General features: G+C 44.0%; 1 protein-coding gene across 1 annotated transcript in view; it reads right to left on the minus strand.

Annotated features, from left to right (window-relative positions):
- The window catches only part of ERBB4 (erb-b2 receptor tyrosine kinase 4), a 622,759-nt gene that overhangs the window by 333,260 nt on the left and 275,338 nt on the right, over positions 1 to 14,161 (minus strand). The window contains exon 4 of the mRNA XM_063115870.1: positions 2,744 to 2,878. Coding sequence (XP_062971940.1) covers positions 2,744 to 2,878 — 135 coding nt within the window. The remainder of the gene's footprint in view (positions 1 to 2,743; positions 2,879 to 14,161) is intronic.

Consider the following 14,161-nt stretch of genomic DNA (forward strand, 5'->3'; position numbering starts at 1 on the left):
TCTTCTCTTCTCCAGGCTAAACATGCCCAGTTCTTTCATAGGGCTTTGTTTCCAGACCCCTGATCATCCTGGTTGCCCTCCTCTGAACATGCTTCAGCTTATCTGCATCCTTCTTGAATTGTGGAGCCCAGAACTGGATGCAATACTCTAGATGAGGCCTAACCAGGGCCGAATAGAGAAGAACCAGTACCTCACGTGATTTGGAAGCTATACTTCTATGAATGCAGCCCAAAATAGTGTTTGCCTTTCTTGCAGCCATATCGCACTGTTGGCTCATATTCAGCTTGTGATCTACAACAATTTCAAGATCCTTCTCATTTGTAGTATTGCTGAGCCAAGTATCCCCCACCTTGTAACTGTGCATTTGATTTCTATTTCCTAGATGTAGAACTTGGCATTTATCCCTATTAAATTTCATTCTGTTGTTTTCAGCCCAGCACTCCAGCCTATCAAGATCACTTTGAAGTTTGTTTCTGTCTTCCAGGGTATTAGCTATCCCACCCAATTTGGTGTCATCTGCAAATTTGATAAGTGTTCCCTGCACCTCCGTAAAGTGTTATAGATTTGCATGCGTTGCCTAAGAAAGGAACTAGTAAAGAATTGCAGGCATCTTGACAATGGCCCTTCCTACACCTAAGGATTATCCCAGGAAAATGGCGGGATCATCCCTGCCTGCTCCTGAGACCCCCTATGTGTTATTTGCATGCACAGGGATGATCCCAGGAAAAAAGGCAGGTGTAGAAACGGCCACTGAATCGTGAAAGCTGCAACAAGAGCGGTTTGGAATACCTTTTCAAATGAACTCATTTGGATAAACTTTGTGAAGGAAGAGAGAACAATTAAAAAAACAAGAAGGTTGGAATTAATTTGTAAGACACTACAAAGCATAATTTAATTAGAATTTGCCTGTTAAAATTTGGTGTTTTTAATGGATTTGGGTCTTAGAGATGCTTTAGGAATTCAATGTTTGTGAATTCCAATGCAAATGGACCTGATCTGTACCTCCTGAACTAGCGAGAGGATCAAAGCATTCCTCAGAATTTTGCAGTGGAATTCTCAGTTCAAAAAACTTGCCCAAATACCTTTTTAAAATGCATATTTTCGAATGAAATATATTTGAAGGTGCATAATTTTGGGGAAAATATATTAAAAGTTCAGATTTCACTATGTATTTAAACACAAATTTCTGTGAAGATTCCCCACCATTCTCACTGCCATCACCGAATTTGCAGATTAATGGTGAAATGGGACTGGATGGATTTAAGAATGAACACATGGAAAATTAACACAGATTGGAAATAGAGTAATCCACCCATCCCAATTATAATTGGATTATATCTTGACTTATTTTATGTATATTCTTAAACTCTTTAAGGATTCCTATCTAACTCTGTCTAATTCCAGATTCATTTATTTTATTTTCCAACCAATTGCCCAGGACCATACTTCTGGCCATCAGAAACCCCTGGAGCAAATTCCTCCTGCCTTCATGTTTCAACAGATTGTCATCACTGATATGAACCGCAGTTAAAACTAACCAAAGGTTTGCTTTGAACTGGAATTTTAAACAAGGATAACTTTGATGTGGGTTTTGATCCTGTTTTTCTTAGCATGAAATGCTACCGTGGACATGTGTTGGAAAGGGAAATAAAGGTACTTGGACTTGCTAAATCACCATGAAACAACATATGAATGCTACAGCAGCACAGTATTTAACACAAATGTTACTATACTATAACAAACAGGAGAAAGAAAATATAGATATGAACCCAAATCAGTCTAACAACAAAGGCATAGATTAGGGATGTATGAGAATTTCATTTCAGTTTACAAATGTTTCAATAACACCCCTTTTGAAAGCCTGAATACGGATGGGAGCACACGTTCTCAGAAAATGTTCACAAATTCATGAAATAATAATAATAATAATAATAATAATAATAATAATAATAATAATAATAATTTGTATCCCACCTTTTGCCCAATGCTGGGCCTCAAGGCAGCCTTACAAAGTTTAAAACATACAGGGGGGGGGGGACGACAAAACCATAAACGTTTAAAATACACAACAAAATTATAAGGCATTAACACAGATGGAGGGCCAGATTATTCTCCAAAGGCCTGCTAGAACAAAAAAGTTTTAGCCTGCTTCCGAAAGCCCATCAAAGAGGGAGCCAGCCTAGCTTCCCCCAGAAGAGAGTTCCAGAGCAGCCACCGAGAAGGCCCTCTCCCATGTTCCCACCAAGCGCACCTGTGAAGATGGTGGGACTGAAAGAAGGGCTTCTCCAGAAGATCTCAAAGCACGGGCAGGCTCATAAGCATTTGTGTTTGAAAAATGTGCCCTTCAAAAATGCAGAAAAAAATTTAAATGCGCATTCAGAAATGCACACTTTATTTAAAATGTGCATTTTTAAAAATGTGCAGGTTTAAAAAAATATCTTAATATCTTAAAACACCTTAAAACGGCACTTTAAAAAAGAAGCATTTTCACACATTATTCAATGGGGGAAAGTGCGAAATTTTGAAAAAGAATGCATTGTTTTCCCATTCAAAATGTGCACTTTTCTGTTTCAAGATGATGATGATGATGATGATGATGATGATGATGATGATGATGATGATGTCACAAATGAGAACATGTGTAAGCCAAACTGAGCTTTGAAGTGATGTTTGGAGAATTTTGGCCAGAGCATCCCTGGTTTTCCATCCCTATCCCAGAGTGGATCCCAAAGCTAATACTTACAATCTGTACTGCTGTTTTTTGGAACCACAGAGAAGTTGGAAGCCAAGGGGTTACGAACAATATCTTCCCACTGAATAGTGTCAGCATAGCAAAGAAATCTGTTCTGACCAACATACACTCCTCCATTTAAGATTTCTGTATCAAAGAGAAGAAAGGAAAACACACGTGTTAACTGCGGGTTGATAAAATATGGCCATTTCAGAAAAGTCCAATAGAACCAACAGTGCAGTCCTATGCATGCTTATTCAGCAGTATGTCCCGTTGCATTTAATGATGCTTCTCCCCCAAGACAGGATGCCTAGGACTGGAGTCTTAGGGCCTTGCTAGACCTACCAGTTAATCTGGAGAGAAGAAGGAGCGAGGTTGCGCTGCAGCTAGCGTGGGCCGTCGTCCTTTTCTACACATGAGACGCGATGGGGTAAGGGAAAGCCCCGTTGCGTCCTCCATTTTTTTAAAAAATTAAAGGGGCCATGTGCACAGGAGCGCACCAACGATAAGGTAAGTCTTTTTTTTTTAAAGGGTTCCCTGCTCCCCCTGTCCCCAATTTCCCCCCCACAATGTATGACGCCCCCCGCTCGCCCATCTGTCCGCTTGCCCCCTTGCTTGCTCACCCGTTCGACCCCTTGCTCGCCCGTCCACATCCACCCCCGCTCACCATGTCCACCCCGCCCCACTAGCCATGTCCACCCCCCTGCTTGCCATGTCCACCCCCCTGCTTGCCATGTCCACCCCCCCACTCACCTGTCCACCCCTGCTCGCTTGCCCACTCGCCATGTCCGATGCCCACTCCGCCCCCCCCCCGTCCATGATCTCCACCCCAGCCCGATGGGCACAGTGCTCCTATGGAGCGCTGTGCCCAGTGCGCAGCTTCTCCTGGCTACTCGCGAGTAAGTGAGCAGCCAGGAAAAGCCACGGAACTAGCTGAGCCCAGGGCTGCAGAAAAACCGGGCCACAAGCGGATCCAGTTATCCCGGGTCAAGGGAGGGTTTAGCCTGGCCTGAACCCAGGATCCCATGTGCGTCGTCTGCATGCACAGCAGGGAGCCTGGGCCTCGCACCAGGCTAAACCCTCGTCTAGGAAGGCCCTTAGTGAGAAAAGCAGGGACCAATTCTGGCTAATACTTTGTAATCACACACTCCAAAATTGCATTTATTTTTGTACAGAACTTTCCCTAATATACACATTTTTGTTAATATATTCCCCCCATATACGCATCTTTGAGAACTGCAGCACGACATTTGAAGACATGCACAATCCAAAGGAAATCATCATCATCAACAACAATTTATTGCAGTCAATAGACCATTCCAGCAAAAGTTACATACGAAAAGACTGAGCGTACAGTTAGCTATTAAAAAGACAAGTAATCATAGAGGATCTAATAGAAATGGCCAAGTTCAAAAACTTGGCCACTTGCTCGGTGATTGATTTGCCTGAGCTCTGGAGTAATAGGGACATTAAGAATTCAGTTGGGTGACCAGGAAAAGATTGTAAAATGGGGTTCACAAGATCATTCCTAGCCCCTTGATAAAATCTACAGAACAATAACACGTGTGATACGGTTTCCACCTCAGTATTGTTACAGGGACAGCATCTGTTGAGCCATGGGATTTTGTTGTTTCTGCCATCTAAAAGTTTAGAGAGAAGGACGCTAAGTCTGGCTAATGAGAATGCTCTCCGGTATTGGGGGATTGTTAACCAGCGCAGGTAGGGCATCCTGACTTTGCAGAAGGAGACTGGTAGGCCTAGGGACTGCTATATCGAGCAGCCTCTGTTTCGCTATTGATTTGGCACTAGCTGGATCCCTTGATAGTAACAGAGGAGATGAAAGCCCTACTGAGTTGATTTTGCTTGTCAAGGCCTTTGACCAGGGAGATTCTGACAGGGTCTTGGATACCAGGGAATTTGTTGAAGTGCCAACTTGCAGCGAAGCCAGAAATGGATAACATAGATCCAAGCCAGACAGTTTACAGAATTCAGACCAGCCTCTAACTTAAGGACAGCTCCAGAGACACACTTGGGAATGCCAAATAACACCCTAAGGAAAGATGACTGAATGCCCTCATAGGAGCATTCGGAACACGGGAACCAGATTGGTGCCCCGTAGAGAATCTGCGGGAAGATTTTGGCCATGAAGACCTGGACAGCTGCTGGGAGGAATTCCCCACCCCTTGTAAAAAAAGAAGTGAATAATTGCACCTGCATGTGGTTCAGCTTTAATCTTAGGCCATGGCTAGACCAGGCCTATATCCCGGGATCGTCCCGGGATCATCCCTGTGCATCCAAATGACACACAGGGGATCCCGGGAGCAGGCAGAGATGACCCCTCCATTTGCCTGGGATAATCCTTAGGTCTAGATAAGGCCTTAGAATGCTTCTCCTGCTCTCTCAATGAAATGGTTTCATGAAACCATATGCCCAGATGTTTATAGGATTTTGTGGGGAGTTAATTTGAGGAGAGCTTTACAGAGCTCCCTCATCTCTATTCTGAATGTGATGACCGATTTAACATGGCTACAAAAGAAATGAAGGCAGTACCTGACTAATGAACCTTATATGTTAACAAAGGATTTTTCAGCAGTGACAGCGGCAAAACCCCATTGAGTGACCAGACATTATGTAGGGTGACCATATGAAAATGAGGACAGGGCTACTGCACCTTTAACAGTTGCATTGAAAAGGGAATTTCAGCAGGGGTCATTTGTATATATGGGGAACCTGGTGGAATTTCCTCTTCATCACAACAGTTAAAGCTGCAGGTGCCCCGCCCTCTTTTAAATCTGGTCACAGTATAGCTGCACTATAGCTTCTGTAGCTTTAACTGTTGTGATGAAGAGGGAATTTCACCAGGTGAGACATGCATACAAATGACACCTGCTGAAATCCCCTTTTCTATGCAACTGTTAAAGATACAGGAGCCCGGTCCTCCTTTTCATATGGTCACCCTATGTTATGGAATATTGATATGATACTTTGGGCCCATCACTCTCTCTCAGCTTGTCCTACCTTAGAGGGCTGTTATGAGGATAAAGGGGGAGGGGTGGGAGAGAGAACTATACAGTATATACAGCCATGAGCTACTTGGAGGAAATTGGAATATAAATGTAACAGGGCTGAAAACCTAAACACGCTTACTAAAAACACATTTACTAAAAAGTCAATCCCACGGAGCTTGGAGGGATTGACTTCTGAGTCAGCATGGTTAGAAATGTGCTACCTATCAAGGAAGACATAAATAATAAAGTTAAAATTTGCACCATCTCCCAGAACTATTCTCTAAAACAAATGTGTAGTTCAGGGATCGGCCAGACCCCTTCCTCTCCCTCTGCTGCTTGCTTGCTGCTGACCTCTGCAGCCAGGAAGCTGGAAGCCAGCAGACGTCTGCCCTTATCTACCGGCTTCTTGCTTCCTTCCTCTGTGAGCAGCAGCAGCAGCACAGGTACAACAGAAGCAGAGGTGGGAGCAGTCAGTAGGTGGGGGGTGGTTAGATGGGGGAGAAGGTGATGGTCAGGTAGAAGCACTGGGGGCAGGTGGGCCGTGGCACAAGCAGCAGGTGAAGGGAGAAAGAGGAGAAGGAAAGGGGAAACGGTGGGGGAACAAGAAATGAGGACACTGAGGGAGGAGGAGCATGAAAAGAGAAAAAAATATTGGGGGGGGCGGAAAGAGGAAATCCTCCCCCTTGACAAAATGACAAGAGCACCCATAAACCCAGGAAAAAAGGGCAAGTGCACCCACAGGCCTGAAAAGGTCACCTACCCCTGGTCTAGCTCATACTTATAAAGTGCAACTAAACTGACCCCCTTTTTGCAGTTGTTTTGGATGTGCATGTGTGAATTTTTAGGTGCCCTCCATCACTTTGGGTGCGTACAGGACAGGAGCAACTACAATTCTCCCAAGTTCATAAGATAATGCATCAGGGGCTTTGAAAAAGCAGAGAAATGTTTTTATGATTGCTCTCTGAGGCCTTAGTTAGACCTACCTGCTATCCTGCGACGGAGAGAGGGAAGAACTTGCATTGTGTTTAATGCGAGATCCCTCCTCTGTAGGGTGACCCTATGAAAAGGAGGACAGGGCTCCTGTATCTTTAACAGTTGTATTGAAAAGGGGATTTCAGCAGGTGTCATTTGTATATATGGGGAACCTGGTGAAATTCCCTCTTCGTCACAGCAGTTAAAGCTGCCCTCTTTTAAATCTGGTCACTCTAGTATAGCTCCTGCACCTTTAAATGTTGTGATGAAGAGGGAATTTCACCAGGTTCTCCATATATACAAATGATACCTGCTAAAATTCCCTTTTCTATGCAACTGTTAAAGTTGCATAAAGTTGTTAAACAGCACCATGTACATTGATGGTGCTATATAAATAAATAATAATAATAATAAAAGATACAGGAGCCCTGTCCTCCTTTTCATATGGTCACCCTACTCCTCTGTCTACATGTGACACACGATGACCTCAGCAGGAGAGGCGTCGCATCTGCCATTTTTTTTTAAAGAACCAGCAGCACATGACCGCTCATGCACTAAAGGTAAGTGGTTTTTTAAATTTAAATTATTTCCCCCGCTCCCTCCACCCTGCCCCTGATGGGCACAGCTCCTGGCTGTGCGTGAGTAATCGTGCGGAGACGGGTCAACCCGCAGCACCTGGCCACACATTCTGCAGTCTCGGGCTCAGCCTGGGACCCCGGAAAAACTGGGGCCAAATGGGAGGGCTCTATCCCAGGGCAAGGGAGGCATGATACCTCCCTGATCCTGGGATTCCCTGTGCATCATGTGGACGCACCAGGATGATCCCGGGGTTCACCCTGGGATAAAGCCCCGTTTAGCTAAGGCCTGAGAAAGTTCATAATTACAGAGCCAATTCCAAATCAAGCTGAGGAGCATTTGCCCATCAGGACGTGAGATTGTCCTGCGGTGATCAAGGTGTATAGGAATAGCACCGAAGGAGTCAAAACATTGCTTGCCATCGGAACGCCTACTATTTGCCCTGCACATTTCAGGAAGAACTCTCTCATGAAAATGTTGTACATAATAGCACTCTTTTACAATTTCTTTATCTGGCCATATTAGTCAGACACAGGTATTGACATTCACTTCTAGGAAACCTTTGGCTTAAGGAGCTTGGCTTTTCCACAGAAAAGGGGATTAACCCACACAATAGCCATTATACAGATAAGCACATGCAACAAGAGATTTAGATTAGGAGCACAGCACTTGATCAGTCTGCATAGCACAGATATTCTTATGATGCACACAACATCTGTTCATAATTTTGCATTGCGAGAAAGGTGGGATTTACAAAGAGGTCTAGTGATTAGCAACCGGTCTCATTTTTATTTCATGAATACAAGCCTAACTTAAGCCACTGTCTCAGAATCTGATATTAATGAAATAGATGACTCACAGACACATAGAAACCCAGCCTCATCTAAGCATTTACAAATGTACTTGAAATATCCTCTCTAATACAGGAAGCTTATGTTGTTTGGGTACACATTCATCTTGAATGTTGTTCTCTCAGAGATTTGATTGGCAAAGAAATTTGGGTTCATAGGGTCATGGCCTCACGCCGGACTTTTAAGGGAAGACAATCACTTTTCTCATTGGTTCTGAATCTGAACTTACTCTACATCAACCTGGTCCCCTCCAAATATATTTGATTACAACTTTCTGCTTCCCACAGCCAGCCAGCTGATTGGAGAAGCTGCTCTACCCTATGGAATCCCCCCTCCCAACCCAACACTCATAATCACAGTCTGGATTGTGTCACCTCCTGCCGTGGACAATTTGTGGATCAATTGGATACTGATCCAACATTGGCACTAGAAGGGGGTTGGGGACATGTGACCCCCCCCCATCCTCACACACAAAGAACAGCAAGCAAAGCAGCATCTCTTCGTGATGGCATTGGGGCAAAAATCTGCCCCCACAACTCACTCTCAAGGGCCCAGGTGGAGGCATCAGGGGACAATAAAACTAACAGTGTGAAAGTAAGAACAAATTTAAGTTCTAAATTCTAGTTTTTGCCCCAACGCTACTGAAAGGACAAAGGGGGTTCAGGTCCGAGCAGAACTCAGTTCCAACCTGACCTGCTCCTCCTTTGTCCTCCCCCCCCCTGCATTAATGGTGGCTGCCATTATCACAGCAGTGGAAACTATTCAATTTCCCCAAGGTTGGGGAAATTGAGCGTTTTCTCCTTTCAGCGTTGGGGGAATTGTGTTTCTGCATCCCCAGACCTGTGCGCCAATGGGGGCCTTACAGGAAATCACCTGTTTTCCCCTTCCACTTGAGGAAAGCACATATTTTCCCCTCCACAGTAATGGCAGCAGCCTCCATTAGAGTGGAACAAAAAAATATGCGATTTTCCCAGTCTTGGGGAAATTGCCTCCCTCCCCCACACCAATTGTTGCCTTAAAGACCCTCTTAAAACCTTGGATTAAGAGCACCTTTAAGGCCCCGACTGGTATGGCGGGGAAGAAGGCAAAACACAGCTCGTGGAAAGTGTGCAATTCCCCTGGCATGGAATTGCACACTCTCTGGAAACCCCTGGAAAGCTTGCTTTGACTCCCTCCCCCCCCCATGCGCCAATTGTGGACTTAAAGGCCTTCTTAGTGCAAGCTTTTAAGAGGGCATTTAAGGCCATGATTGGTGTGGTGAGGGGCAGGGAGGTAAAGGACGATTTCCGGGCCTAAATTAAAGAGATCTGGAAAACTATTTCCTAGAATGCCATGTGAATCCTTAATAATGCTTATTTAATAACATGCTGCATATATGTGATATGTTGTGCAGTCTGTGGCTTGCCTAATCCCCACGAATTATGCACTTTTACTTCTTGCTCTGTGCTTCTGTCACAGTTGGATTGTGTTGCGCTGTTTTGTGATGGCCTGCTATCATGCATGAATGTTCTTGGTAGCAGGGGACATGTGACCACATAGAATAGCTGTATACCTTAGTTCAGCCTTCCGCAACCCAGTGCCCTCTAGTTGCATTGGACTACAATGCCCATCAAACCCAGCCAGCATACACATTGGCCAAGCTGGCTGGGTTTCATCAGATTTGTAGTCCACCCTGTCTGGAAGGGGGGAAAAAACAGGTTGGGAAAAGCCACCTTAGATGAACAGAGTATTTTCTGCACGTCTTTACCATAAGGCCTCTTCACCACCTACTCCACCAGACACCACCCCTCTCCAATTAGGGATTGCCAGTGTATTGCCAGGTATGATGGCAAAGTTTATTTTTACCTTAACCTTGTCTTGTTTCCCCACTTCATTATGTCTGTACTGCTCACTTCTTTTCTTCTCTTCCTCTCATGGTCCTCAGACAGTGGCCTTAGCTAGACTTACCGCTAAATCCACGACAGGCGAGGGGAGATCCCGCAATGCAAGTATCGCGAGATGTCACCCTTGTTTACACGTAAGGCAAGGCGACCACACGAAGAGAGCTGTCGCGCCTGCCACTTTTTTTTTACTTTTAAAGGGAACGACGTGCACGAACAATTGTGCGCAAAGGTAAGTGGGTCTTTTTTAAAAGGGTTTCCCCACTCCCCCCCCACCCTGCCCCTGTGCGTGGCTCCCGGCTCTGCACAAGTAATCGCGTGGAGCCGGGGAAAGCCGCGAAAACGGGCCACACGCTCAGGAAATAGCGGGCTTGAAGAGGTAGGCTTTATCCCTCCCTGAGCCCGGGATCCCCTGGGCTTCATCTGGACACACAGGGGCGATCCCATGTATCAGCCCTGGATAACCCCTGGTCTAGCAAAGGCCGGTGTCAACTGCAAGAACTAAGAGTCCACTTCATTGAACTCTTTCAAATTAAATCAAGCAGCAGCTGCTCCCCATCCTCATTGCCACACTTTTTTCATTCTTCCCTCCCACAATGAGAAGAATGTTAGAAAATAAACTCTGTGACACGTTAAGCAAATGAAGCTCAAATGTAATCAAAACACAATAGAGTTGCATTATAAAGACCTCATCATCATAAAGTTAACAACTAATTTTAATTTACAACAACACTGAAAGCAAGAGATAACATTAAATTAAAAAGAAAGAAAGAAAACAGAAAGCTTCTTGACGACGCCAACAAGTTGGCAGGAAGAGGCTAATGGAAAATGCCGGCCTTCCCTCTATTCCAAATAAAGGCTTGAACTTCTTGGAGACTGAGGCCACAGCTAGACCTAAGGTTTATCCCTGGATTGTCCAGGGGTCAAACCTGTTCATCTAGGTGACACACAGGGGATCCAGTCCTCAGGCAGGGGCGAACCCTGGATGATCCCAGGATAAACCTTAGGTCTAGCTGTGGCCTGAGATTAGGTCATGGCATGAAAGGGGGGTTGTTTTTTCATGTACGTATATTACATTCTTCAGTAGCTTTGGCCATAGTCTTTTGGCTTTGAGACACTGGCGGCACCAGAAAGAAAAAGAAAAAATTCAGAGGGGGCACCGAAGGGGCAAAGCATATTTCTAGGTGGGCAGGCTACGTCCCACATGTTAAGATCTCTGAAAGCAAAATAACGGTACATCTCACATTAAATTTGCCATCCTAACCATATATTCTGAAATAAATCATATATTGTTTAGCATACGTTAGCCAAATTCAAATTAGTGTAAGGAAAAATGCTTCCAAACAAGGTAGAGTCACTACACAAGCATTTCCTTGATGTACAGATTAAACAGACAGAAAGCTTTCTTTGGAAAACAGTTACTTTTGAACCAGTGCAGGCAGAACCAGGAAGGTAGACTCTTAGGCCTTAGCTAGACCTAAGGTTTATCCCGGGATTGTCCCGGGGTCATCCCTGTTCATGAAAATGACACACAGGATATCCCGGGAGCAGGCAAGGACAACCCCGGGATAAACCTTAGGTCTAGCTAAGGCCTAAGTGTAAGGAAAGTAAGAGCAAACTGAGACAACTGAGCCCTGTACACCTAAGAAACCCAATGCATGTGAAGTAGTAGTCTAAAACTCCAGAAGATGAAGTTTTTGAAGATGAAGCTCCTGATGAAGCTGGGTGGGTTTTTTTATTGCAATCCATTGCCTTTGTAATATGGAATAAAAGAAATAAGAGATATTGAATACTGTGGAATTAATTTAGGAGTAAACATTCATAGGCCTGCACTGTGAGTTAATTCTCCCCACTTCCCGTTCCTGTCCTACTTCTCTGAGGAGAAAAAAGGAAGACCTGGAGAAGGTACAGATTAATTATTTCCTCCACCTCTCAATTTTCTCCTGGCCTATTGTCCTAAGAGTAAAAAAGGAAGCGATCCATGGAATAAGCAGATTAATTACTCCGAGGGTGTTCTAGCTGGCTATGGCTGCTGGTGCCAGAGTATCGTTTGGAGCAGGGAGTAAAGATGGACACATCTCTTTATGCCCAGGCCATAGCACTTCTGCCCATGATGCAATTCTGTTCTGCTTCTCCTCTAGCCTGGATTTTAAAAATAGTTATTTATATGTGGGGGTTTCCTCTTAAAATACAAATTTAAATGTGCAAAAAAAATGCTACTACAACTACTACTACTACTACTACTACTACTACTAATAATAATAATAATAATAAACAAGTTCAGGAGAGATTTCCAGCAAAATTGTTTAAGGTTAACAGGCATATTTATTCCCCTCCACTTTTTTTTCTTTTTCAAAGGACAATGATAGGAGAAACCTCTTTCTATAGATGGAATGCAGGGAGCACTTTAGGTCCATTTTTTTTTTTAGAAACCCCCCCCCCACAAAACTTAGAATGTTAGTGGTATGTCCTGAGACACAACAGCTTACCTCTCCACAAAGTCTTTGCCCCAATCCAGTTCTAGTCATACATAGTTTTATGAATAGTGATGCTGCTAAATTTTATAATTAGTTGGTTCATTGGCCGAAACATGTGGATTCATTATAGGCATTGCTACTTTGCGGATTGGTTATTAATTTTGGAATAGATTGCAAGCTTTGGAGCATGCACAGACTGTATCTAAATTACACATTAACACCCCTGGCTCAGCTTGCATTTACAAACAGAACGAAGGTCATACCCCCCCCCCCAAATCCGGGAACTTCCTCAGATTTTTTTAAAAACACCATTTACGCAAATTAAGCAAACTGCTGTTGAAGGTTGCATAAATTACACAAATTGCAGCTGCAATTTGCATAAATGGCAATTAAAAACAAAACCCCCAAAATTTGCAAGCTGGCCCAACTCGATACAGATTGAGTCTCAGGTAAGCGAGACAGGGTCTGGGGGGCTAAGTGGTTGAAGGTTCAGGGAACTTCTCACCCCAGACAGATTCCTTTGACATCCCTAGTCATGCCCAGAACATCTGCACTTGTAAGAAGCATGAGGCTGTGTGCATCTCCTCTGCCCTCAGTGTCCCGTACATGCCAGCACCACACACTCACTCTCCAATATTCTTGCATGTTTACTAGAACGTGAGACGTCTCCATGCATTTGGGATCCTTGATAAAGCAGGCTTCCTGACCATGCAGAAACTTCTAATCACACTTCAGATGACCCTCAACTCCTAGACTATTGTATAGATTGGAATGTGGGTCTCCTTAGGAATCCACACCATAGTGAATTGCATGAGGTAGTCTGACAGCTACCTTCTCCCTCCCCCCCGCCAAAAAACTTCCTTTTTAAACAGGTAATAACCACTCAAGTGGCTGGAAAATGGAGCTGCCATTGAATATGGAGCCATTGGGAGTGATGGGACCATGGGGACAGACATCTTTCTTTTTCGTACAGTGGCCCTGGGAGAAATGAGATGCTATAATGTCCTATTGCTCCCAGGGGCATTTGCAGACCTATTTTCAATGTGCATGGCAGCGGAGCTGCGCTTTCGAGCTGCCTGGAGTGGCTACCACCTGTAACGAAGAAAATAAATATTTGAAGGTAGCTCTTGGACATATTCTTTTCTGGCTTACAAATTTATGTGAAATATTTTGTAAAGAAAAAAGAGGAGGAGGAGGAAGAGGAAGAGGAAGAGGAAGAAGAAGAAGAAGAAGAAGAAGAAGAAGAAGAAATAATAATAATAATAATAATAATAATAATAATAATAAAACAGGGCAGAACGAATTTAAAAATGAATACCATCAAAAGTAGCACAAACTGGATTAGACAGATCTATCCACCCCTAATCAGGGATCAATGTTTCTTTGCAGATGATTTGAAAAAAGCTAAAGCATAAAATTGCAGTGTCACATTTGTTTTTGGAGACAAGGGCAGTGGAATAATGAAAATGAGGACTTTAACCTTCTTCATTTCAGCCCAGTGACCATACTCAAAAGCTCAGGGATGTGCGAGCTTAGTGACAAAAAGATATCTGGCCCAGCTTTGGATTAAACTATTTTAAGTAATGCTTAACTGGGTCATTAGCTAAAAAGCAGATAAAGAAAGAAATGGCAAGACACCCAAACTGTAGTGATATGAAGCCAAGAT

Source organism: Elgaria multicarinata, chromosome 2 (assembly GCF_023053635.1).
Source record: "Elgaria multicarinata webbii isolate HBS135686 ecotype San Diego chromosome 2, rElgMul1.1.pri, whole genome shotgun sequence".
Taxonomy (NCBI): Eukaryota; Metazoa; Chordata; class Lepidosauria; order Squamata; family Anguidae; genus Elgaria; species Elgaria multicarinata.